The sequence below is a fragment of the Cydia fagiglandana genome, chromosome 11 (genome assembly GCF_963556715.1).
Source record: "Cydia fagiglandana chromosome 11, ilCydFagi1.1, whole genome shotgun sequence".
In the NCBI taxonomy this organism is placed as follows: Eukaryota; Metazoa; Arthropoda; class Insecta; order Lepidoptera; family Tortricidae; genus Cydia; species Cydia fagiglandana.
Genome location: NC_085942.1, coordinates 720,523 through 747,923, shown reverse-complemented (window position 1 = coordinate 747,923; position 27,401 = coordinate 720,523). Strand labels below are relative to the sequence as shown.

General features: G+C 38.3%; 2 protein-coding genes across 2 annotated transcripts in view; one reads left to right on the top strand and one right to left on the bottom strand.

The window, feature by feature from the left end:
- Positions 1 to 27,401, bottom strand: part of LOC134668629 (uncharacterized) — a 347,587-nt gene that overhangs the window by 181,199 nt on the left and 138,987 nt on the right. The gene's annotated exons all lie outside the window — the stretch shown is intronic.
- Positions 5,870 to 7,942, top strand: LOC134668475 (uncharacterized). Its single transcript, XM_063525928.1, has 2 exons — positions 5,870 to 5,984; positions 6,697 to 7,942. Exons 1-2 carry the CDS (start codon positions 5,951 to 5,953, stop codon positions 7,929 to 7,931), a joined length of 1,269 nt encoding a protein of 422 aa, XP_063381998.1. The 5' UTR covers positions 5,870 to 5,950; the 3' UTR covers positions 7,932 to 7,942.

Here is a 27,401-nt window from a genome sequence, read left to right as displayed (position 1 = left end):
ATTTTTACTGTCGAAAGTAGCCAGAAGGTCTGGATAGTGGGCCGGTATGCTCTGCGCGTTAATATGTACGACATTAAAGTTTTTCGTGGCGGCTTTGAAAGTGCAATGTAAGCGATCGGACAGACCAGGCCCATCAGAATCGTCGCTCAAGGAGTCGTAAAGGCTGGAGGAAGACAAAGAGAAAAACTCGCTATCAATGCTTGCGTTAAGTATATCTGACATGGTAAGTGCTGATAATTATTTCAATTAAAATATTGTGTAAAGTGTGTAAATAAAATAAAACCAAAAAAAGATTATTTATGTAAATAGAGAGTGTTGATATTTACTTATATATAATCTGTTGTATATATAAACTTGCTTTCACCTCATTTACTCGCCAGCAGCTGTAAAAACAATAAAAATGAACTATAAAATTTGACTATATGAAAAACGTTACGCATAACAAACATATTTACTTATACCATCACTTATATAAACCTGCACAACTATAAAATTACTAATTACTATAAATAATAATTTTACTAAAAACTTGTTAAACACTTTTTAAAAGAAAAATACGGCTTTACTTTAGCAATAACAAAACGCACTGTCAAACTGACATATGCCTAAGTGACATTATCGTGTTGAATATGACTTTTGTCTATAGTTGGCAATTGGGAACAAATATTGTCAATTAAAAGTAAAGAATGTCGGTAGAATATTAAATTAAACTGTACATAAGATAAAGCAAGGTACATTAAAGTTTCAACCATTATAATAATGAGATACGGTAACTAAAATAAGTATTACAACTAAACATAAACTTGCCCATACAAATGCATTAAAGTTAAAAAAATCCAAATTGGTCATTTTCAGGATAATCCGCGTAAGCTTCTAGAATGTTATTAGCAATATGACCTGGGTCCTAAAACTGCCGGGAGACCATCTTTAATATCTTTATTGTCCCCCAGTCACGAATAATGACGTCATACAAATAATCACTGCCGAATTTCGTAAAATGTAAATTATAGCTATATTATGAGTCACACATACATGTGTTACATGTAATGAAAGATTATTAAATTTACTATTATAATTCACCTTAACATTGTTTGCAAAAAAAATGTATATTTTCAGAGCTAGAAACAAAGAAATACCACTTTTTATGGAAAAAGAAGATATATATCAATTTTATAGCTAAACTAAAATCGTCAAAAAAATGTTGCATATAATATTTAAAAAAACCAGTTATTTAACTATACATCACAATTTAAATTTTACATTTCCGTTAAAAGCTGTGGAAGTATGTAGTGGAAAAAAAACTAAAGCGCACCAACAACTCTACCTTAATGCGCTCATATTATGCAAAGATCAGTTCTAAAATTCGAGTATTAAATGAATGAACATTACATAAAATACATGAAGACGACATTTTCGAATAGTCTTAATTAAAAAAATAATAATTTACTTGACAAGTACCTAAGCAAAATACTTTTTCTTTAACTACCTAATCTCCTCCTTTCAAAGTCGGTTAAAATGTAGCTTTTGTGACCTGGCCCCTGTTTCACCAACGTGACAGGTGCGACGAATTGTAAAATCACTGTTGCTGACGTATGGCGGCCATTTGGAACCGTCCGAAGAGTATGGCATGGTGATGTCCATGAATGGCTGCTCGACGATGATCACCTGTGCAAAAATTAGCTTGGCACAAATGGTTGAATTGTTTTTTTTAATTAATGTGTTCGCCTCAGTATGGCGGGCTGTAAGTCACACCGGAGAAGTATGGCATTACGCTACCGCCTACTTCTTTTTTATGGACTATCGGAAAATACGAGGATTTTTGTGGAACAAATCGTTCGATACTCGTATTTTATCCGACACGTTCGACTAGCGCCCACGCGATTGGGCCGCCGGTACCAGCGCTATGACCATCATTTTTCTTTCCTTTATTACATGCTTAGACCCCTGACGAACCGCCATACTGGTACAAATGACCCAGTAAAATGTGTCACTATCTCCCGGTCTATAATCCACTTTTCTGCAAGTAGAAAAACATTATGCCATAATGAAAGTATGCTGCAGGATGATTATGGTACATAAAAATAATGCTAAACCAAAGTCAGCAAAAGTAATCTTCTGCTAAATAATATGCTGCAAAATGTATTGTATGCTTAGTAATAATAATGCAAAGTAATATTTATACATACCTAATTATCATTCTACTAAAAGTGTTTCTGGGATACATGTTATGCGAAGTGTATTTCTGACAAACAATATTATGCCAGTAGAGGGGAACCCTGTTAAAAATTGTGTAATATACGGAACCCTTGCAACGCGAGTCCGACTCGCACTTGGCCGGTTTTTTATTGACGTGTTAACTAATAACTACACAAGTTTAATTAGTTTTAGGTGTGTGTGTTTTATATCTATTTTGTATGTTTTTGACATGTTTACACCGTAGTAAACGATGGGAATTGGAATTTGAATATTTATTTAAACCAGCATACTTGTTCCTTTTTACGCCAAGTATTTCATGGCACGAACCCGCGCATGGCGACGATAACTCGATCTGATAACGATCGCGCGGCACGCACTTCGCTAATGTCGATCGATTGTGAGCCTATACTTGTACCTATATCTCACTTATTTATTAACATACTTACTAAACCTAAACAAGTGAATGATAATGGAGCGGTCATTTGTGCAGGATATATTGAGGTGCGTAAGCGTTCGGGCAAACACAGACGCATACACTCGTCTTCCCTCGCCCAGAATCAGTGGAACGCAAAACTGCACTACCTACTGGAGGAGAGGTCAGATGATATGCCTGGCCAACGGTAACTTTACGCCCTCTATCGTCGCCCTGGGTCATCCTTGCCGTGCCGAGTCGCCGAGTCATGCAAACCCTGTTGCATATCTGCGGTGGGTTGCCTTCCTTGCCGAGATGGACCTTGTCGTACGCTCATCATCATCTCCTCCTAGCCGTTTTCGGCTACAGCGACTGCTAAGCTAATACAGCTGAGAGCATCGCTGGTGCGCTCTCAGGTGACTGACGTAGCCAATCTTTGTAGCAAATGTGCGGCCACATTCGCTGCAGGTCAGCACCCCTCCGACGTTATACATGATGGCCACAGGTGGTCTGGCCTTTAGCTCGTCACGCTTAACGTCGACCTCTGTGCGTCGCCTGGCTTCAAATTCACGGACCTGCGTCTGCACAATATGCCTCCACTTTGGACGGTCACGAGCTAGTGTCTCCCATGTTGATGGCACTATATGAGCTCTCTTCATATGCCGCTTCAACACATCTTTGAACCGCAAAAACTGTCCGCCTTGCTTTCGCTTACCAGTTTGCAGTTCGCTGTAGAAGATGCGTTTCGCGACTCGGACTCGGTGTCGTACGCTATACGGGAGGTAGCCGCGTATAGATAGCGCGTCGACCGCGAAGGAAGCGAAAGTCTTATCACAGGGATACTGCTGGCGATGCTGACCATTCCTGGACTGAGCATTTACTTGGCTCCCTGCACTATCGACGATGGCTGACGTGGACGATAGTGTAGAGCAGCGGTCGGCAACCTTTTAGCAGCCAAGGGCCAAATAGTAGTTACCAAAGTTGCTGCGGGCCGCACTTTGTTAATATTTATGTACTGTATCAGACATTGTCGTTTGTCAGTATTGCATACAAAATAGCCAGGGAGGCTCACGGGCCGCAAGTGAGAGGTTTGGCAACTTGCGGCCCGCGGGCCGTATGCGGCTCGTGAACCTGTCACTTGCGGCCCGAGAGCCGCCTTGGCTATTTTGCATGTAATAGTGACAAACGACAATGTCTCATAAAGTCATAAATATTAACAAAGTACGGCCCGCGTCACCTCCGTTAACTACTAATGTGGCCTTTGGCTGCTAAAAGGTTGCCGACCGCTGATGTAGAGGAAGCGTAATGTCGCACGACAGCTTAAATATTTTTTTAAATTTTTCAATTAATATTTGTGGACGACTTGTGGGCCAAGTTAACCACAGAGTGGGAGCCCCACGAGTCTAACCGGGGAGCCGGCAGGCCTCGTCGGCGATGGCGGGATAACTTGGACTCCTTCTTGAGAGGCTGGCCAGATATTGCACTAAATAGAGACGAGTGGAGAAAGAGGGGGGAGGCCTTTGCCCAGCAGTGGGACACAGTGGGCTCTGAATAATAATAATATTAATAACCCGCGGGGGCAGCTTGTGGCGAGCTGACGGTGAGTGGCGACACCGCGGACCCCTATTCCAGAGGGCCCTGTCATCTGGCCCTCGCCTCTGTGCTTGCCTTGATTGGCCGGCCAGAGTGGAGTCGCAAGAGCGGGACCTATGCTCCAGGTTGGAAGTGTAAAATGTCATAACGCCGGCGGCCTGCTGAACGGATCACCGGGATCTGGCTACCGCAGACTCACCTCTCGACAACCTTACAGCCGCTCCGAAGTGTTGCCCTATTGTCGCACTGTGCATGCGGCCGTTGTAGGGCCCACTAAATGAGTAGGCGAGTCACCACCTGTCTTACACAATTTTGAGACTGATTGTCACGGCAGGTGTCCGCTAATCTCTCCCATAGCCCATTATCCAGTCCATCCAACTTTCAAATCTATAGCCCATGACCTTAGTTCCCATCGCAGCACAAAAGTGCTGCACTGCAATAGTCTTTGCACCTGGCGGGGACCATCTCCGGATGTATCACATTGTGCGTTCAGGGATGGTATCCGCCACGTGTATCCCTTGCCTTTAGATTAAATTGTCTTAAAGGGCCTCTGCGCTGTTGGCTTCGGCCCCACGCACGCCTCCCAAAAGTCCGGGACCCCATGGTCCCGAGATGTGGAAAGGACAAACAAATAATAATAATATTTAACACCTTTAAAATTTTCACGCCACGCGCGTTTCCCGAAAATGAGGCGCGGGGGGCTGTGTTCAGCGTTGAAAAAGAAGTTTAAATAATGGAAATACAGTTCTGCAAGTATGGAATGTTTGATTGGAAATATCCTCCTCTTTTATAATATTAATTTTGGTTTCTTAAATATTAATACTTTTTGAGATATTTGGGAAATAAGACAAATCTACTTTTTTCTCCCTTTTTTTGTTAATAACTTTTGTAATTTTTTGTGTGCTAATACACGCTTCGAATACATTTTTCTAGACATCATTACGAATCTAATGAGGTATCACACGTATTTTTAGGAGTTATCTATATTTTTCACCGTTTTCCGTACCTCGAACAGACTATCTACGGTTTGTTGTCAAAACAACAACAACTCATGGCGCAAAATACTGGTTCTCTATACGTGAGTAATAATATCTCAAAATGTTTCTATATTCTCGGGAGTTAAAATTTTGCAAAATTTTGAACAATTTGAATGCAAGTAGGGTAGTAGGCGGATGTGTACTTTTTTAATAAGAAATGATGCGTTTTCTCAATATTCCGTGAATTGTAAAGAAATTATCGTCTTTTTAAACCTAGCGTTTTCCCGGCCTAGCGCCAGGGTCGGCTTTAGAAGATTTAGCAAAATCTTCTCCACTTTTCCACGGCATCCTCAGGTGTGAGATTGTTCTCTTCCATGTCCGCTATCACGACGTCCAGTCAGCGCTTCTTAGGCCTACCTAATTGTAAAAAATACATACCTACAAAAATGGCGCTTCTTAGGCCTACCTAATTGTAAAAAAATACATACCTACAAAAATGCCTAAGTACCTTGTTTTTTTTTAATTGGATTGAATTCACGGTCGCTTAAAATAATACGCTAATTGCACTTTATGTTATTGCATAGGTACCTAAGTGTTAGAAAATAATAGCACTAACACCTATAATCTAATCATAATAGTGCCTAAGTACCTACTTATATACCTACACTTTATATTAGAAACAGTTTTCAATATAATTTAGAGAAAAGGTATACAGTTGTGAATAGCTGTATAGCCATATCTATTATTACGAGTATGAGCTGTGCTTGTGGCTATGTGCCAACTAGTTGTTTGTACATTTTTGCTGTGTAAGTACATTGGTCGTTGTAATATTTATGTTTTTATGTTAGTAGGTATAATTTCAGTTGGTGGTTGGGGAATTGTTTAAGTCTAACTTGTATTTAATAATAGCGAGTGATAATGTTAGTCAGTTGTTGTAATAAGTACTTAACATATTTTTTATGTCAATATTCATCATCAGAAACTTAAGAGCTGTGCTCTTGTCGTGAAGCAATCTCCATGTATGTCTTTCTTTGATCTTTTCCTTGTGTCAATAGTAAAAAAAATAGATTTTGGCAAGTATTTATTGTACGATTTACCTATTTCAAGAGGTGCACTTTTTATGGTATAAGAGGCAAACCAGCACATGAATCGGCTGATGGTAAGCGATATCCGCCGCCGATGGACATCCGCAACACCAGAGTATGTGCGTTGTTGGTCTTTATGATGGAAATACGCTTTTTTTCTTGAAGGTTTCAAGGTCGTTTCGGTCCAGAGACATAGCAGGCGACAAGTAACTCGCATTTAAACATTTGGGGCGTTACCTATGACAAGGGACCTTATTGTCGATGGCGCTTACGCCGCACAGCGTCGCGCGGCATTGTGTTTATATCGGAGCATCGTTAATAATGGCGAAAGCGCCATCGACAATAAGGTCCCATTTCATTCAGAACATCACATTTTATTATCCACGTTATTATTTTTTAGGTATTAATAAATATAACGTGTCGTTTTTTACAGCGTTAATGGTATGCTCAGGGCATGTCCAAGAAACTTATAGAAGCAACAAAAACACGGATGGAAACTTAAAGAATATACAATCATATGAACTCATTAACGGTACTAAGCTTATTTCGCGTAAATTAACAACACGTTCACTCTATACTTTTAACAAAAACAATCTGATATCCCACAAGATTAGTAGCACATGCAATTTCTCTACTCTCAAAACTCGAACGCTCAAATATCCCGTTGTGTTTAATTCTCGGAGACTCAACCTTCATAAGCTCAATAATCATACTACCCATTCCCCAACACTCAGGACTCGGACACTCAATTCTTCTACATTTAACACTCGAACACACAATTATGATATAGTCAATCCTTATATACCTGAAACGCTCAACTCTTCTGAGCTTGAAAATAAAAATCTCGACAATTTAGTTTACGATAAAATTCTACAAGAATGGCTGGAAGATACAATATTAACATTACCAGATAATGATTTAAAAGACTCCCGCCACTCCCTGAACGAAGGACTGCACGAACATAAAAAACGGGTTATTAAAGATAAAGAACAATCAAGGATACGCGCTGAAAAATTCAACGATAATGACTACATACTAAATAATGAATATGAATTAGCCAAATTGCAGGTTCATGAGCCAGTTATGCCAAATTTTGATGAATCATTCGCTGATATTGCTGCAAAAAAAATAAACGAAATGAAATCTGAACATTTGAAAGTTAAATTAGAAGAAGAATCATCAAAATCAGCTCGTAGATTCGACCGAACCACAAAGAAACCAAATCCATTGGACAGAATATTAGATCTCATGGATCAGTTTCTTTTTCAAGCCCATTCAAAACTGATAAATGGAGAGTTGCTGAAAAAAAAATATAAGGTCTACGTAAAGTATAAAATCGGTTATGTGTTCTCGCTACTCAGGATTTTAAAGCAACAGCAGATGAGGTTATATTCGAGCATGCATTTCTATTTATTTGCAACGCCGAAAGTTAAAGGTACTCATTATGTGGAGAAAGTTGCTGACTTAACGTTTTACTTGATCTTGTACGAGAAGGTGATACGCCTGGATGATGATATCGCTACGTTAGTGGCCTATTTGTTTACGTTGGACAAGAGACGTAAGAAGGAGGCAGCGATAGAGGCCACGAAATTCCCGAAGAGATGGAAAGCCACGCCTCGTGATAATGAGTGGTTTTGGCATACGTTGCGAGTACCAAAGTACGGATAAAAATGAATAAACAAATACACACTTTGAAACATAAACCTATCACATGGTTCCCGTGGATATTGTTTCTTTAAATACCTGTCTACTTGTGTTTTCAAAAAAGATCCTTGTCGAGGTTTTACTAAAAAAAAATCATTGTAACCTATTTCGCACAATCATATAATCTTCATTGTTTGTGAGAAATGGGTATATTTTAGGGTTCCGTACCTCAAAAGGAAAAAACGGAACCCTTATAGGATCACTCGTGCGTCTGTCTGTCTGTCTGTCTGTCCGTCTCTCACAGCCGATTTTCTCCGGAACTACTGGACCAATTAAGTAGAAATTTGGTACACATATGTAAGTTTATGACCCAAATACGGACATGTAACGTAAACAAATGAATTTTAAACATGGGGGCCACGTTTGGGGGGTAAATGAGAATTTAAAAAATAAAGTTTTTCAAACTATATCATGTTACATATCAAATGAAAGAGCTTATTGTAAGGATCTCAAATATATTTATTTTATAATTTTCGAATAAACAGTTTGGAAGTAATTCAAGAGAATAGGCAAAAAATTACCATTCCCCCCCCCCCCTTTACCTCCGAAACTACTGGGTCTAAAATTTTGACAAAAATACATAAAATAGGTCTTTACCTATAGATGACAGGAAAACCTATTAGAAATGTACAGTCAAGCGTTAGTCGGATTTAATTACCGACCCCTACGGATTTTTTAAAGAGATTTCACTCACGTTTCACATAAAAAAAATACATTTTTAAAAATTGTGTAGGTAATGTACGGAACCCTTGGAACGCGAGTCCGACTCGCACTTGGCCGGTTTTTAGTAAAACCTCGACAAGGATTTTTTTTCAAAACACAAGTAGACAGGTATTTGCAGAAAAAAAATCCTCGAGAACCATAAGATAGGTACTTTATGTTTCAGCGGTATTTTTTTGTTGATAATGAAGGCTTATAATCGGTATGTTATATTATAAATACCTTAATCTTAATATCACATAATTATAATTATGTAATATTATTATTTATAACAACAACAACTATGGAGTTGTGTGTACAAATGTTGTTGTTGAAATGGTTCAACAACAACATTTGTAACTGATATAACACTATAAGTCACCTAATGTTTTAACATTTCCCCAATAAACACATATCAAAACAATGGCCTAGTGTCCTCTTTGGGTTTGTTAGTGAAGAGCACCCTAGCTCTTATTATGGCTCCTCTACACAAAAGGGCACCACGGAGCACTTCGGTGCAGGCCGGGGGATGCCGCGGCATGCCGCCGCGTGTACTCTGTCACAAGGGATTAGTGACTAGTATGCACGAGTTCTCTCCCGTCGTCCCGACGCTACTCCGGCTTACTCGGGAGGCCTCGGCGCATGCCGCGGGATGCCGCGGCATCCTCTGGCGTGCTCCTCGATGCCGCGGAGTAACAATCCTCCGTGATGCTTCGAGGTCGGTCTCAAAGCATTTAAATTTATACCTGAAGGTAATTGAAATAGGGAAGAAAATACATAGATAATTTTAAAGTGATCTGCGCTGCGCTCCGCTGGTTTGCGCTGGCCTTTAGTGTGACTTAAAACTACTATATAGGCCACCCTCTATCGTAAAATGCGAGCACATAGTCCATTCCAAAACCTTTGTTCCATGGCGGACGTACAGTTGGAAACTTTCCAAAGATAGCTCGAGGTGGAACAGGTACAGTCGCCAACAAATATATCGGAGCGGCCAAGGCGCTCACAAATATCTGAACACGCCTTTATTGTCAAGGCATTATTTATTTAACGTTTTAAATCAGGCAACAAGGCCCATATTACAAATACCTTACAGATTAACATGTATATATGTATGTAAGCAATTCTCAAAAAGTTTATACATTTCGATCACGTACTTTTAGATTTCTATAAAAATTGGTATGCTGGTACATGAAGCTGAACGACTTCCACCATATTTCCCAAAATGTCCCAGAAAGTTTCTAAGAAACATTCTTTTTTTGTTACCAGATTTCCATACACATTTTGTTTTTGAGAAATTCTCATGTACGTATGTATACAGGGTGATTCAGGAGACGTGAGCAGGACTAACACTGCGCATTTCGTAAATTATAAGCAACTGTTTCCTATCAATATTAGTGAGGTTAACGTTAATTTTCTAGTCGTGTTGAAAAAAAAGTTATTAATTTATTTACGACATGGATGGTCACCCTAACATTAGAATACTAAACTATCGATATTCTGCGTCAAATTGAACGTCATCACTGTCACCACGGTCTGGTTACTTTTGAAAACTCGTAATTCACTCAGGTTTGACATTTTATTTTCTTCGTAAAAGAGGTTTTATGTTTATTAATTAGGTCTTGTAGGGTGACAATGATTGTAGAGAATTAAAATTGTCCTCACCAAAAAGTTAAAAAATAGGAAAAAGTGTGGTTGTTTCACCTAAATACGACGGTGATCGATCAATTATCATTTACTGAGTGTGCAGGATCAGTCATGCTCACGTCTCATGAATCACCCTGTATAAACTTAAAAAACCGGGCAAGGCAAAAAAAAAAGCAAAAAAAACCACGTTGACTGACCACTCCCGACGTTGCTTAACTTTGGTCAAAAATCACGTTTGTTGTATGGGAGCCCCATTTAAATCTTTATTTTATTCTGTTTTTAGTATTTGTTGTTATAGCGGCAACAGAAATACATCATCTCTGAAAATTTCAACTATCACGGTTCGTGAGATACAGCCTTGTGACAGACGGACGGACGGACGGACAGCGAAGTCTTAGTAAGAGGGTCCCGTTTTACCCTTTGGGTACGGAACCCTAAAAACTAAACGCTAGGCGATACAACAGCTTGGCTCCGTTGAGTCGTCTGGTCTTGTGTCGGGTCGGCAGTGTGCCTCGGAACTTCGGAAACACGACACCCACGACATTAGAGTGCGTGGTCATATTTTGACCACCTCAGCCGCTCGGATATTATCTCAAGGCGACTGTAGGTACTAATGGAAAGTATAAATACTCGGTAGTTACAGAAAATTTCCGTTTCAAAGGGCCTACCGCGAACCACGTTCGACGTGTTGCCTCCCTGCCACACTTATGTACGAATGTACAAGTGCGACAGAGAGGCCGCCGAACGTGGTTCGCGGAATAATATCTAAGAATAAAGAAACAATATTAACAAAGTTCTACGTCAGAAACAAACCCCATATCTCGATTACTGTAATAAATAACTTCAATGAAACCTTTTCAATACTTACGTGAATGAAACTTACGAGTCTACACTGAGAGAAAAGTACAACAAAAACACACTTAGAATTACAAAAATAAACTTAATCCGGGGACAAGGAGAGTTAACTAATAGGAACAAATTGACTTTTGCAATTTCTATTAGTTCTTGCAATTTCTATTATCTGTTTGTTGAAATTATATTTGGGATTACTGAGCTGTTTGTAGAAATAAATAAATTTTACAGAAATAGTGAAACGTCCATAATTATTACTAAAACTTCATTTTTTCCCCCAGTACAGAACTGTTTTTTAATTCCTGGTGATGATTTTTCTCTCAGTGTACCTCTAACCGCCAAAGGTCGTATTCCAAAACGGATAAGACTGAGATATGATGTTTTACTACTAGCAACTTTTTCTTTTGTTTGTTCGCGTAAAAGCCTCTTTTATCAAGTTGCCAGACTAAAACCGGCTTTTTTCCATTGGATTAGGATGTATATGAAACCACGTACACACCTGGAAATGCCAAAGGGCCGAGCGTGGGTGAATGTAGCGAAATTATAAGAGTAAGGAAATTTTCATTCGACGGTATTAGGGCTTGCAATATCGGATGATTTCCAATTCCGGAACTAATTTTCGATATTGGTTTCCAATTCCGGAATTCCGGAACTGGTTCCGGAATTAGGGTTTAACATTTTTTTTAATCATTAGATTTTTTAGTAAAATCAACAAAAAATGTGAAATTCTGATACTTTACGTTTATTAAAGTTAGTATTGTCTCAGAGAAATTTAATTTGAAGAATTTTCAATAATAAACCAAAAAGTACTTAAATCCAATTCCGGAATTTTCGATATTCAGTTATATCAATTCCAGAATTGTAATATCGGAAAATTCATTTAAAAGTGGAAAAATTACTGTCTTGGGTGAGACTTGAACTCACGGCCTCTGGATCCAGAGGCCGTGAGTTCAAGTCTCACCCAAGACAGTAATTTTTCCACTTTTAAATTTATTCTAAGCTTAATAGCATCGTTCGCAGACGTTTCTGCTTGTTAAAAATTAAAAAAATCGGAAAATTCGTTACAAGGCCTTCGGAATACAAGCCCTAGACGGTATTGGGTATTACTTACTCGTATTTGTTGTTTGTTGTCCCGACACTCTGGTAGGTACTTTGAGATGTTACAAACATAATTATATCAATAAACATCTCATGGTATACGGCCCGATTCGAACATTAAGATACGTCAGTTAATAAATCTAGAAACTTTTGACACTGACACATCTAACCCATAGAGTAATCAAGAGTGAACAGGCACCTTCTGGGCGAGCTCGCTCCATCGTAGGCCACGTCTACGCCTCGGCTAGTCTGTGGCCATGAGTAAGCCCATTCATAAAAAAAAAAAAGATATCGTTTCCAGATCTAATAATTCAGTATCTTAAAGTTCGAATCGGGCAGATTGTCTTGGGCAATAGTTTAGTAAATATAGTCGTACCACTGTGTAATTACGTTATTTTGTTGTGAAATTTCGTTACATGCTGTGTGTGGTCTAAAATCTATAGGGGGCGTATATGAACTACAGGGGGCAGCATAGGAGCAGTCAGATTTTAGGCGCGAGCCGTGAAAAAGACGTTTTTGCTTCCGATGTAGCCCACAAGATGGCAGAACCTACTATGAACAAGGAAACGTACCTACGAGAACGGTAGTTGGTAGCACTCGCTTTGGCACATATGTTTCCGATTCAGGCCACAAGATGGCAGACCCTCCAACGCGCACGGTCCCTATTGCAAGATACTATACATTTATTAATTATTATCGTGTTGTAGCAAAATGCAATGTCGTGCCATGGAAATCCATGGCGTGTCTACAGTCCGTTTTTTTAGCATTAGAAAGAACTTCGCAGAAGTAAGCTTGTGGTTCTAAATCCGACAGTTTTAGTGGTAATAATTTGAAGTAAATTATATGTATTGACCATGCTACATTAGATAATTCAATAATTATTAACAATTAAAGAGCCTGATAAAAACTGCACGCTTGCTTCTGTGGAGTTCTTTCTAATGCTAAAAAAAACGAACTATAGTGAAAAATCATACTCGTACATTTTTCGTTGTATGATAAATTGTAAGAGCCCCCTTTACGTCTTTAGCACGAAAGTTATAAATTAATGTAGAAAGAACGAAGCGTTTTCAAATAAATTTATTTGATTCGCACGCACATAGTTGATTCCACGACAAGCAAAATCAATGACGCAAATGTAGTTTCATTTCAAGCTTTATACCTACAAAACTCGAAATGCTTCTGCATGAAAAACAACCACAATTGTTTCAACTACACAAACAAAATTGATCCTTATAAGTAACATTTAAGGTGAAAAATAGGTCAACTAATGATAAGTGTATGAGTCGTTTTTCGAGTGAAAAGACCGAATTGAAATGTATTTAATTGAACAATTTCTCGTCGCTTTGAACTGAACACGTTCTGTTGCGTTTTAGTTATATGTATTATGTAAATATGATGCAGTCGGTATATATATGTGTGTATTATTTCACGTGTGCAAACGAGGTTACTAATGAGATAAATTTAATTAAGGGCATCATTAAAATCAGTTGAACAATTAGGAGTAAGGAAATATTGAAACTTCGATCAAGTATTGCGTGATTAAGTAATGATGTTGTTGAGGTTAGAATAATAAATTAATGGAATATTAGATGAGACTTCATACAAAAATTATTTTATCGACATTTTTTAAAGGCCAAAAATCCTTAAAGATTTTACTTTTAAATTTATTGTATTTTTATTTTCCATATATATATTTATCAATCAAAAAACCTCACTTTAAAGTTAATTCTCCAGCTCAAAAATTGCAACAATTTTTTTTGCCTCTCATAAGGTTAAAAATGCGAATTCCTCGTCAGTTTTCAAAGAATGAAGAAAGCCTTTACGAGCTGGCGTGTTGAAAAGTACCTACTTTAAATAACATTTTTGTATTACATCAATAGAACAAACCTCACAATCCGAGCTACTATCAAACCTCCCCGTACATTTTAATTAACTTCATTTAAAATTCAAAAGTTTCGTTCGAATCGGGCCGCCAAGGCGAACTTTTTCGTAATCAACGTGGCCATTTTGCCTGTTTTGACTGTTGGAATTTGGAATAGTTTAAGGGTTCAGTGGGATTACCTGTATTTCGTATTTAATGAGGATTTTGCTTTAACGAGTTTTAAGTTATCAAATTTCTTCAGTATGCGGATGCTAAAATGATGTTATAAATTAAATTTGCCGAGAATTTGCAAGCCAACGTATTGGTCCGCTAACACTATAATCTATAATAAATAATAAAGTGCGAAAGTTAAAATGTCTATATTTGATCAATATTTAGCGCCCGTATATTTCGAATTTATTTTATACTACGTCGGTGCCAAACAAGCATATGGGAAACAGACTCCGTAACCTATGTACGCCTGCAACTGCAGAGGTACGCTTGTTTGCTTAAAGTTAAATGTGTTTGCTGTCTCTTTCATAAGCTAAATATATTTTTTAATTTTGTAAAATTCATCATCATAAAAGGATTTTTGAAAATAAACTCCTATTTATTATTAGGGTGAAAATGGAGTTCAACTTTATTCTCAGTTATTAATGACTAGATGTTGTACGATGAGGACTTTGACGATGGAGGTATATTTTACAATAGTTAGGTCACAACGATTACTCACTTGTGTTTTTAGTCGCTATAAATACAAGTGAGTGTAAAGGGGCCCACTGATTAACAGTCCGCCGGACGGTATCGGCCTGTCAGTAAGAACATTATTTTGACAGTTCCGATCAACTGACAGGCCGATACCGTCCGGCGGACTGTCAGTCAGTGGGCCCCTTAACGGTTGTGATCTAAATATTTAAAAATATTTAGCGCCACTTGCACCATCCCACTAACCCGGAGTTAAACGGTTAAACCGTTAACCCAGTGTCAAATTGTACTGGTAACCAGGGTAACTCCAGGTTTAACAGGTTAACCCTGGTTTAGTGATTTTTTTTTTTTATTATGAGTGGGCTTACTCATGGCCACAGACTAGCCGAGGCGTAGACGTGGCCTACGATGGAGCGAGCTCGCCCAGAAGGTGCCTGTTCACTCTTGATTTGAAGGTTGCCGGGTTATAAGAACACGGAAATATAGACGCCGGCAGGGAATTCCATTCCTTGGCAGTGCGCATAAGGAAAGTAGAAGCAAAGCGCTTCGTGCGAATTGGTGGAATATCTACCAAGTAAGGATGGAAACCGGCCGTGCGTCTAAAAGTCCGATGGTAGAATGGGGACGGTGGAATAAGCTCGTGTAGCTCTTGGGCACACTCCCCGAAGTGCAACCTGTAGAATACCGACAGATGCTTAGTGGCCCTTAGGCTTCAAGAGTTTACTAAATATGTATATCATAGATAGGTACGGAACCCTCGATGCGTATCCCGACTCACATTTGAATTTCGAATTCCGAATAGTGGCTGTGACGTTTTTATTATTCCATTAGCTCTACGTTTCGCGGCAGAATAATCCAGAATGCAACGGGAACTGCAAGTTTAGCATGTTTTTACACCCGCATGTAGTTGTAGTTTTCAATGTTGTTATACGTCAGGATTTCCTCTAACAAGTTTCAGGTTTTTTTGGAAACCTCAACTAACCATAACAAATAACTTTGATTTCTTCCCAAATAAATTTATTTAAATAAAATACATAAATAACATTCCTTTAACTTAAAATGCGGCATTTTCTGAAGCGACGTCACAATTGTCACAAGTGATCACAATGTACGAAATAATTTAGAAATTTCTTATGTTTTTGATTTAAAAAAAATATAACTTCGTGAATTATTTTAGAAGGAATATTTTTATATAAAACTCATGAAAGTGTGTTCATTTGAGCCTCAAATACTTCTACTATTACCTACCTATTATGCGGTCGTATCAAATACACGCTAAATAAATATGGCAACATTCTCTTTTATAACAACTCTTTTATAGAAATGAAAACCTTAAAACATTGGCTGTATTGAAAAACCGGGCAAGTGCGAGTCGGACTCGCGCACGAAGGGTTCCGTACCATAATGCAAAAAAAAACAAAAAAAAGCAAAAAAAAACGGTCACCCATCCAAGTACTGACCACTCCCGACGTTGCTTAACTTTGGTCAAAAATCACGTTTGTTGTATGGGAGCCCCATTTAAATCTTAATTTTATTCTGTTTTTAGTATTTGTTGTTATAGCGGCAACAGAAATACATCATCTGTGAAAATTTCAACTGTCTAGCTATCACGGTTCGTGAGATACAGCCTGGTGACAGACGGACGGACGGACGGACGGACGGACGGACAGCGAAGTCTTAGTAACAGGGTCCCGTTTTACCCTTTGGGTACGGAACCCTAAAAAGTATATTTTGCTAGATTTCTATTCTGTTAGTTTTCCTTCGAAATACAGAAAATTTTAAAAGTAATTCGCTATAGGTACTAGAGTTAGGCCAAGAAATGTCTGCAGTGATTTTGATAGCACACGCAGTGCAAGTGTTATTTTAAACGTCAACTGCTATAAAATTATGATTTTCATGCGCTCAGCGTGAGCAATCAAAATAAAATCAAATCAGTAACAAAGTGTTGAATCAGAATTGGGGTCATAAAGTTGTCATAACAAGCTTATAATGTTAAAATCGCCCTCTAAATGAGCTTGTTTAGCCGCTGAGGTCAAAATACGTGTTTAACCAATTTGTGAGCAGGTTCGATATCAGATAGAATTTCTGCCGTTACGTTCTTTTTCGACCTAGCGTTTTCCCGGCCTAGCGCCAGGGTCCGCTTTCCTGCTCAGTCTTCTCCACTTTGCCCGGTCTTCGACATCCTCGGGTGTGAGATTGTTCTCTCCCATGTCCGCTGTCACGACGTCAAGCCAGCGCTGAAGGCCTACCGCGTGATCTAGGGCCTTGGACAGTAAGATTGAGGCATCTATTTCCGATGTAGTCTACCGGTCTGCGGCGTATATGGCCATACCATCGGAGGCGACTTTCCTGCAGCTTATCCGCTACGTCACGGATTCCGAGGCTGCCACGGATGTATTCGTTACGTATGCGATCTAGTCGCGTAACGCCACACATCCATCGCAACATCTTCATCTCCGTGACGTGAAGCTGCTGGACATGCCTTCCGAGGACAGGCCAGGTCTCGCTACCATATAGTAGGACCGGTCGGATGATGCTCTTGTACACAAGGCCCTTTAGCTTCACCGGTATCCTGGGGTCGCAGAGGACACCGGTTACTTCTCGCCATTTTGAAAAAAATAGAAAACTTTCTTTAGAAAAAAATCAAAATGGCGGTGGCACTGTGATAATGACTCAACGAAGGTGCCGTACCCAAAGGCTAAAAACGGGACCCTTTTACTAAAACTCCGCGCTGTCCGTCTGTCCGTCACTAATAGGCTGTAACTCATGAACCGTGATAGCTAGACAGCTGAACTTTTTACAGATGATGTATTTCTGTTGCCCCTATAACAAAAAATACTTAAAAGTACGGAACCCTCGGTGGGCGAGTCCGACTCGCACTTGTCCGGTTTTATTCTATTTCATCGCGAGGTCTACAACTCACAGAGCTGATAGTTTACTCGATGCAGAATGCCCTTGGTCATAATAAAGTTCCCTGGCGATACATCTACCCAAACCTTATAACTACCATACAGACAGGTGCAAACTGGCAGCGAACTGCAAAACTCACGGCGCCTCGTAAGACTCAGTGTGGTACCGCCGAACCGGCTAATTCTGGCTTGCGGATTGCTACACCGAGTAAGGCGCTGTACGTATCGCGCCTGCATTATACCGCCACGGCTGCTGAAGTGGTGGAGTATGTACACCAGAAGACCGGCTACACGCTGATAGTGTTCCAACTTCGATCGCGCCACTACGTGCACTTCAACTCTTTTGTGGTGCGCGTGCCGCGGCCGCTGCAGGGGACCATCGAGTGCGCCGACTTCTGGCCGAAAGGTGTCGTGTTTCGGAGGTTCCGGGGCAAACTGCCGAATCCGACACAAGAGCACCCGACACAACGGAGCCACGCCGTTTTGTCGTCTAAATAGTGTTTAGTTTTAAGTTTATAAAATACATATGTATGTTAGTCTGTAAGGTATTTGTAATATGGGCCTTGTTGCCTGAATTAAATATCTAAATAAAATAAAATAAATAAAACTTGGATGCTCCGTCTCTGTTAGAGAGAATACACTAGGGTGTTTGTACTCGTGCAGCTTAAATAGTGTTAAAAAGTCCTACCAGTCCTCTATGTGTTGTAAAACTTGTAAATCGAAAATACAATGGAAAAGGGAAAGAAAAGGGTCATGGGAATGGACGGGAAGGAAAGGAATAATGGGGAGGAGGGAATGGAAATCTTATGCGAGATTATATATTACAGTTAGTTTTCGCTTTATATTTTATTTATACATTCGTTGTGTGGATAACAATAAGCGTTTTACAGGACATTATCTAAATCAATGTGTTAAAAAAGAGTCTAAAGTCGATATCGAGGCCAGATAGCGATGAGAAGACAGGCCATATATCCAAACAGATAAAAATCAACCCTATCAGTGAGGAATCGACTGTGACGATCTTATAATTAGCAAATATCGTCATACCCCATGATTATGGCTTTACCTTGTATGATAGAAGCATGTAGCAAAACTTGATTGATCCGGTTGAAATAAGATTAAGATAGTTTATTTAATCGAAGATCAAAGTTCTTCAATTTATTCTCATAATATTAAATGACATAAATTTAAATTACTAAAAGACATAAACAGGAATATAAAACGAAAACTAACTACAATTAAAATAACTAAAACTAAGATAGTTTATTATTCAAGTAGGCATATTACAATGCGCTTATGAACGTCAAATAAAGCTACACCGGCTCTAACCCTACACCTCTGGCTCGAGACTTAAATCCGGCCTCGATCTAAATCCCCCCGCAATTGGAGGAGGGTATCCCAATATGGGACCGGTAAGTATTGTAAGATGTTCGGAGGATTTCTAGTGTACCTTCTGTTGCATATAATGCCTGCCCTAGTAATTACTCGGTCGATACATGATTTAGCTCCGAAACCGCCCGGTGCATAGCTCTGTGCAACATTACACTTTGTGCCATCATAGACCATCTATTGAATAGATGATATACTTAATAACAAAGTTCCTACCTCGCGGAGCTAAACTATGGAATGAACTGTCTCCCGCGGTATTTCCGGACGGATACGACCTTAAAATCTTGAAGAAAATAGCATACTCCTATTTTAAAATCCGGCAACGTAATTGCAACGTCTCTGGTGTTGCAAGTGTCAGATGTCACTGAGCGGCTGTACGTACAATTTTCGTATTTTTAGCTTTTGTGCAAAAAATGTTACAACTTTTTATGGTCAGTTTTAGACCTAAGTAGGTATGTCATGATTTTTCTTTATCGAGAGAAAGTTGTTTGTTCAGGTTTCGAATCAATTAATTTACTAGAGAAAAGCCTCAGTATTACGATTATTCGAATTCTCTGCTGGCTGAACCTACGGCACCTTAACCACTTACACGATTGATATTTTTCAGTGACCTCTATAATTATAATAAAATAAGGGTGACAGCTGTTAGCTACAGTTACCAAAAGCATGTGAGTGGTTAAGAACAGTGTATTACAAAATGAGCGCGCCAATTTATTGTGACCTGATAGATACCTTGATTCAACTTGTGTAATCTAATAGGTAAAGTAATCTGCGGCTGCTGCACTACTGCACGATGCATTTTGTCTCCGGGGAACATGTAACAGTGACATCAAAACTGACTTTGTAACGGATCGAGCAATAAGGATACGTTTGAAACATCGGCCCGATTCGAACTCTAAGATACGTCAGTTAATAGATCTAGAAACGATATTGATTAGATGTGCCAGTGTCAAATGTGACGTTTCTTTAAACAAAACGTCACTTTTGACACGGACACATCTAATCCATATCGTTTCTAGATCTATTAATTGACGTATCCTAAAGTTCGAATTCGGCAGATAGCCTCGTATCTTGCGAAGTATTATCCTCTAGCCGCCCAGAGACCTATAAATGGTCTCCTGTTCCATTCTAATTTGAACTTGGTGTTGACAAAATAAAATTTCATTTAGCTTGGCAAGGTTTGACGTAAGGGCGGCTAGAGGTTATATGTATGATTTATATGAAATGCGTCTGAATGGAGTGAGCCAAAATCAGGGAAACCCTATGCTGGCGCCATCTATGCAAACCTTTGACGGTTGCCAACCCCGTTGCGTCGCTTTCGTATATTTTTGTTGAATCTGGGCGTAAAGGAAACTATGATGATCTATATGAAGAAGTATATTGTCGAAGAAATAGGCACTGATACAAATTTAGGCTATTCAGCAGAAGGGTCTAAACGAATGTGTCAGCATCACGCACGCGAACAAAAGCTGTATATTTATTCAAATATTTAAACTTGTGCAGTAACCTATAAACAAGATTCTATTAGTTTAAAAAGACACATTTTTCTATCGTTTTCAATACTTACTATAGAATTGGAGACTACTCAAGAATAATTTATATTGAGCTAGTATACTCGTAACTACATACTCGTAGTATCAATACACTTAATATCAATTTTCTATAATTTGTGTGGATAAACACTTAGGGGTCATCCATTAATTACATCACACGTTTAGGGGGAGGGAGGGGGTCAACAAAATGTGACATATTGTGACATGGGGGAGGGGGGAGACACAAACTTTGTGACGTCACTTTAACTTCATCAGTACCTAACCGAAAATTTATTTAAATTATTTTATTCGCTGTACATTTAAATAACAAGTTTTTAAAATGATAATCGTATTTATTCGTTTAATTTTCTTTCCTAAGCAGTTTTAGGTTATAAAATTACTAATATTTAAATAGTCAACAATTATTTTGATAAAATATTAATAATACTTAGTTACTTACTTAATTCGATTTGGCGATTTCGTAGAAAAAATGTGACGTCACACTAGGGGTGAGGGGTTTGCCAAATGTGACCAAGTGTGACAAGGAGGAGGGAGGGGTAAAAAAACCTAGAATTTCTCGTGACGTAATTAATGGATGACCCCTTAAGTCCATTAGCTGTCTGCACGATGAAAGGGCAAATTACCGTAGTCTAATGTTAATCAGTCAACTAAACAAAGTGTATGTCATGACTATTTTTCATTTGCATTTGTGTAAATTAATTATCGGGAAAAGGATGGTACGGCCGTGCGTCTTTGTTTTGCTCGACTTGGCGGGGGCACTACCGTGCCCCCAGATTTTTCCTAGATAATTTCTAATGTGATGTTATCTGTCGTTATATCACCCGATAGGTCCGACAGAAGACCAGCGCTGGTTTCAAAGATACGTTAGACCGGGCCGGGTCCGGGCCGGAGCTTCCGGAGCTTACTTTTCTATGACATGACAGGCGATCACGTGACGATTTCCATAAGAAAACGATGCGCTGGAAACTCCGGTCCGGACACGACCCGGTCTAACGTGAATCATCCTTTATTCTGAGTTGCGTCCGTTTCGTGATGCAAACTTATATTATATTTATCACTTCTTGATAAATTACTCAAAATCTGTAATACAAAAGATTGTCGGTTAAGTCAAGCCAAAATGCAAATCCAGGCTCTTCTGCTATCCTGGAGCTATGACGAATGTGAAGAAATTTTGAAGTTGTACGGTAATCGTAGTAGATAGTGACCTCGGTTGGTATCTGATCCCAAGAGAATAAATTCCCTCGCAGGGCTACATTTGCTTACATTTGCTTGCTATGATTTAATGCGCAACACACACACACACACATACACAAACCTTAGTATTTATAGCACTCACATGTAGATTTTATATCAAAACTGAATTACTTAATTTCTTTACCTATTTAGATTAGACTAGATTAGTTTTTACTAAACCTTTAGCTTACGAATAACGAATTCGGCTACCACGTGACAGGCATAGCCTAGTGTGGGGCCACAGGCCATTTATAATTGTTAATAAGGTTTTCTGTGAAATAAATCCCACCAAAAACATAAATGTAAAAAAGGAGAGCCAAGTTCAATACAAAAATTATGCTTGGCTGTGGGGCTCGCCGCAAAAAGAATGGAGATCTAAATGAGTGCCACTGCCAAGTTCTATGCAAAATCCAAATATGTATTTATAGGAACAAAATAACATTATAAACAAGTATTAAACTCTATTTCTTTGCTTTATTGGATACCTATAACAATTGCTGTTATTTAAAAAAATGTGAGATCTTAAAGTAGGTTAGATTTGACTTGGCCAGTTTTCATTATATCAATCATTTTATTTATATTGTAATTCTGATAAAACCTGGCCAAGCCAAATCTAACCTACTTTAAGATCTCACATTTTTTTAAATAACAGCAATTGGGTAGGTAAAGTTTTTTGAAGATAGGCAAATTATATTTTTTCCCAATAGTATTCATTATAGCGATCACGGAAATGCAGCTCTTTTATTTTTATATTATTTTATTGATTAAATATAATTTTTTAAATGATTGATATGACGTTTGTGAGGTGAAATGGCAGATTCGAGTAATTAATTCCTTTGCCGTAGTAAATGGGAAGTAGTAAAAAAATCGATGTCAACTGTCAGTGTCATTCTTGGAAAATAACTTGCAAATAATTGGAAAATAATGGTCGGACGAAACATTTGTGTTTTCTTGTAATTGGATGTCGGTGTGATTTCTAGAATAAGTATTTTTAACGTCCCTAGCACGCTCAACACGGATATTTTGATAATGATAACGATTGCTTTCGACTACTTGGCACTGCTTCTTGGAGAACATTTTCATTAACGCCTTCACCACGACTCTTGGACTGCTACACGAGTCATTTTGGATCTCAGTATCAACACAATAGATGGAGACGATCCCGGAAACGTTCGAATGGAAATAGAATATTACAGAGATGAACTCAAAGTGCGTCGTACCGTCTACAAGACAGTACAGACGTTACTTTCCAAATTCAGCGTATTTGAGCACACCAAAGTCTTTAACAGCGATTCGGTGCCAAGCTTTGAAGATATATTGGCCAAAATGGTAACTTATACGTTTGTGAGGACTATATAAACGTGATTGTTGTATTATACATACATAATGATTAAGATTGTAATAGTCTTATAACTAGGTCGTTATTGGCTATTATATATGGACTCGGCAAGGTGTTCACAATATCTGAACACGCACGCCCTGATAATAGAGGCGTGTTCAGATATTTATGAGCATCCTAGCTGCACCAATATATCTGATGGCGACTGTACTTTAGAAAACTTATAATATAAATCCAAAATAATATAATATAAATCCAGTAAATTTCGTTTCGTTTTATTTTATAAATCCACAAATTATTATCCTTAAGCATTAACATTACAACAGTATATAGAATCACGCTGTGTGGCGTGCCCTTGAAGAGAGTTGAGAGGTTCAAATATGGTCAATATGGATAAGTATGTCTGTAGGGTAAATGTGCTTCACGTTGGGGCCTGTTTACATATTGATTAGTGTTGATTGCGGGTTTAATACATTTGCCACTATACACAAGTAGCAAGTGTATCAACTCGCAAAAATACTATATTTTTGCTTCCATTGAGGTATACATAGTAAGCACTATTCTCAAATTATGTGAGGAAATAAAACAAATTCAATGTAGTAAAGCGTATTTAATAGGGGTAAAGTGACGCGAATACAATTAAAAAAACAACGCATATTCTTAGTTTATATTAAATGTAGATGGCTTTTTAGTTTTCACTTGGTCACAGAAATACGCTAAAAACCACTTTCAGAGTAGGTGTTTCTTGCGTTTTGGCTGTCCTTCTTGTGTCCTTCCACAGCATGAGCATGTCGTAAGTCCTGTTGTATTTGTCCCTGGACTTAGCAGGAAGCTAGTTATTCATGATTAAGTTTGCTTCTGCTTTCAAATGAGGCGGTGTGCCGTCTATTCCAGGTCGTTTTCGTCACTTGAACTCATTTTGTTTATTACGAGTATTAAAATAACAAGCGGTAACTTATTGAGTATTGCACAACGAATAAACTTTGCCGCCTTCTATCTGCATATTTTTTTAAATTATATTACCATAGATACTAAACATACGGTACGCGCATGCGTCAATCCGCGCGCACCGCGCAGCGCCCTTTCGCGGTGCTAAAGCGGTATCCAGACGGGACTGATCAAATCGGTCGATTTGATCAGAAATGAAATTGGCGTCAATCTCCAATTTTAGATTTATGGTGATATTAGAGCCATTTAAATTGAAAAAATGCCCCATAACGAAAATACTAGCCTCACAAATTGGTGTTCTTGTGTCCGCACCTCATTTTATCGGTCATTATCGGCGGTTGAATTCGGCGAGCCAAATTGGCGTTTGCGTCCGTACGTCCCGATTCGATCGGGCAATTTAATCAGATTGGCGAAAAATTGACTAATCTGGATACGTCTTAAGCAACATCGAGTTCACGATAATTTGACATATAATAATAATAGATTTTTAGCATAAGTTGCATTTCATAAAACTTAACCCAAATCATTTGTACATTTTCAAGTCAAAGATAAAGACATGTTGGTTTTAAAATTTTAATAAGTATAGACCATAACATTGTCATGATCTTGTAACATTGTTAAAATAAGAGAGTCTCCCATTTTCATTTTATTGCATTTTTTATAAAATGTCTTTAGATTCTCGGGATATCTTGGTCCTAATTCGATTGCTCTTTTTTATGGAAATAATTATATCCTTCAGATTAACAGGATGCTCGAGGCTTAGCCGAATAACACTGCAAGGAAGTATGTCATGGCTCAATGGTTCTAATTAGCCATCAGTATAATACCGCCAATGAATGTTTACATCCACCTGAAAATAAGAACAACATTCATAAAATGAGGATAACCACACAAAACTAACAGATGGTTGAAATTGTTAGAAAAAATTAGACCGATTTCTTGTTTACGAACTTAAACAGCTCATGGCAATTTAATAAAAAAATCAAAACACAAGTGAAGAAAGTTTTATGTACCTATGTATTTCACGGATACGTACTCCTGTACGGCCATTGCTCCTCTAATTCAACGGCATTGTGCTTATCACTGTTATGATAATAATTTCAAATTTGTAGAATCTGCTCGCAATCTCGTATGAACTCGCTTATTTTTCTTGCAAAACTCTGTCCAAGGGTCAGCGTAGGGGCCGTCGTGTAGGGGTGGGGAAGAAAACGTTGTCCAATAATTTTATTATGCAGTGCCAAGTTATCGAAAGTAAATTCAATCTTTGTCCAAATACGCGCAGATGTCGTGGGGAATCAGAAGTCCGTGGGTCGTGCTGAGGTCGTCGAAAATCTCAATGATAACATTAATAGCAATTCGCAAGGTAACATGAGGCTTGTCCGTTATTTTTCGGGAATGAGAGCTAAGTGACACTGACAGTTGACATCGTTTTTTTTTCTATCTCGTCTCGTGCAAAGGAATTACTCGGATCTGCCATTCCATCTCACAAACGTCATATCGATCATTTAAAAAAATATATTTAATCAATAAAATGAAATAAAAATAAAAGAGCTGCATTTCCGTGATCGCTATAATAAATACTATCGGTAAAAAATTTAATTTGCCTATCTTCAAAAAACTTTACCTACCCAATTGTTATAGGTATCCAATAAAGCGAAGAAATAGAGTTTAATACTTGTTTAAAATGTTATTTTGTTCCTATAAATACATATTTGGATTTTGCATAGAACTTGGCAGTGGCACTCATTTAGATCTCCATTCTTTTTGCGGCGAGCCCCACAGCCAAGCATAATTTTTGTATTGAACTTGGCTCTCCTTTTTTACATTTATGTTTTTGGTGGGATATCAATACTTTTTGTAAAGAAAACTAGGCAGGTATTGAGATTTAATGTTTTTTCTTGTGTTTCCGCTGTATGGTTTTTACTTCTGTTCTTTGTATAATTATGTGGTGCCGCGCGCCGCCGACGACACACCGTTGGCCGGTTGTTTAGAGCGTATTACAAGTTTTTTGTATGGGGACACCACTTATTTTTTGACTAAACTTTATTTTAATATAGCAAATATAATAATACATATATTACGGTAGTTACAAATATCTGCTTGTAACGGTTCCAACGCTACAATAAAAAATATTTTTTTGTATGGGGACCCCCCCATTTTTTAACTTTTTTTATTTTTAGATTTTTTCCTACGCTTACACACAATAACCGAGCTGGATTCCAAATTTCATCCTTCTAGGTCATCTGGAAGTAGGTTAGGTTTAGGTACTTATATGTCAGTCCCAATAAAAAATGGTTTTTTTGTATGGGGACCCCCCCTATTTTTAAACTTTATTTTATTTTTAGATTTTTTCCTACGGTTACACACAATAACCGAACTGGATTCCAAATTTCATCCTTCTAGGTCATCTGGAAGTAGGTTAGGTTTAGGTACTTATATGTCAGTCCCAATAAAAAGTGTTTTTTTTGTATGGGGACCCCCCCTATTTTTTAACTTTATTTTATTTTTAGATTTTTTCCTACGGTTACACACAATAACCAAGCTGGATTCCAAATTTCATCCTTCTAGGTCATCTGGAAGTAGGTTAGGTTTAGGTACTATAAGTCATAAGTCAGTCTTAAAATTTACGACTTTTTGACCTTCATACCTTTATAACCGTTTGAGCTAGCTTCATGAAATTTGGGCTTCTAGATATCCTTATGGATATAATTAAACACACGTAGTTTTATGTGTTTACGTCAAAGATGTTTTGAGTTATAGAAGGGTCAAAAGTGGCACCAAGTGGTTCGTGTAATATTACACTCGGCGCTGGCTAGCCAGTTTCTTTGCTTGAACTTGGCTTGACACGCTGCCGCGTGTCTAGATATTAATTATTCTTTTATATAATTACGCATGCCGCTTAAACAGAGACGCTTAGAAACACTAATTTTGATCGTTCACCCCTAATGAGTTTGCCAATGAAATTACGTTATGTTGGTAACAAATTACGTCGAATCGCCGATTGATTCAAAAGCAATTCGCCTATTTGCTGTCGCTACTATCAAAACGCATTACTTAGTCGCTTTAGAAATTAAGGACTATTAGAAGTTTAATAATATTGAATTGTATTTGAGTGAATTGATATAAAGTTAGAATGTAACTGTGAGATCCTCGTACCTATTTCAGCCCATACAAGATTAGAACATTGAGCTTTATTGCTTAATA

Excerpts from the sequence above, each read along its gene's own strand:
- LOC134668475 (XM_063525928.1), top strand. The coding sequence starts at position 5,951 with ATGTGCCAACTAGTTGTTTGTACATTTTTGCTGT. Across the intron at positions 5,985-6,696 it reads TGTTTGTACATTTTTGCTGT|CGTTAATGGTATGCTCAGGG; the intron begins GTAAGTACATTG and ends CGTTTTTTACAG.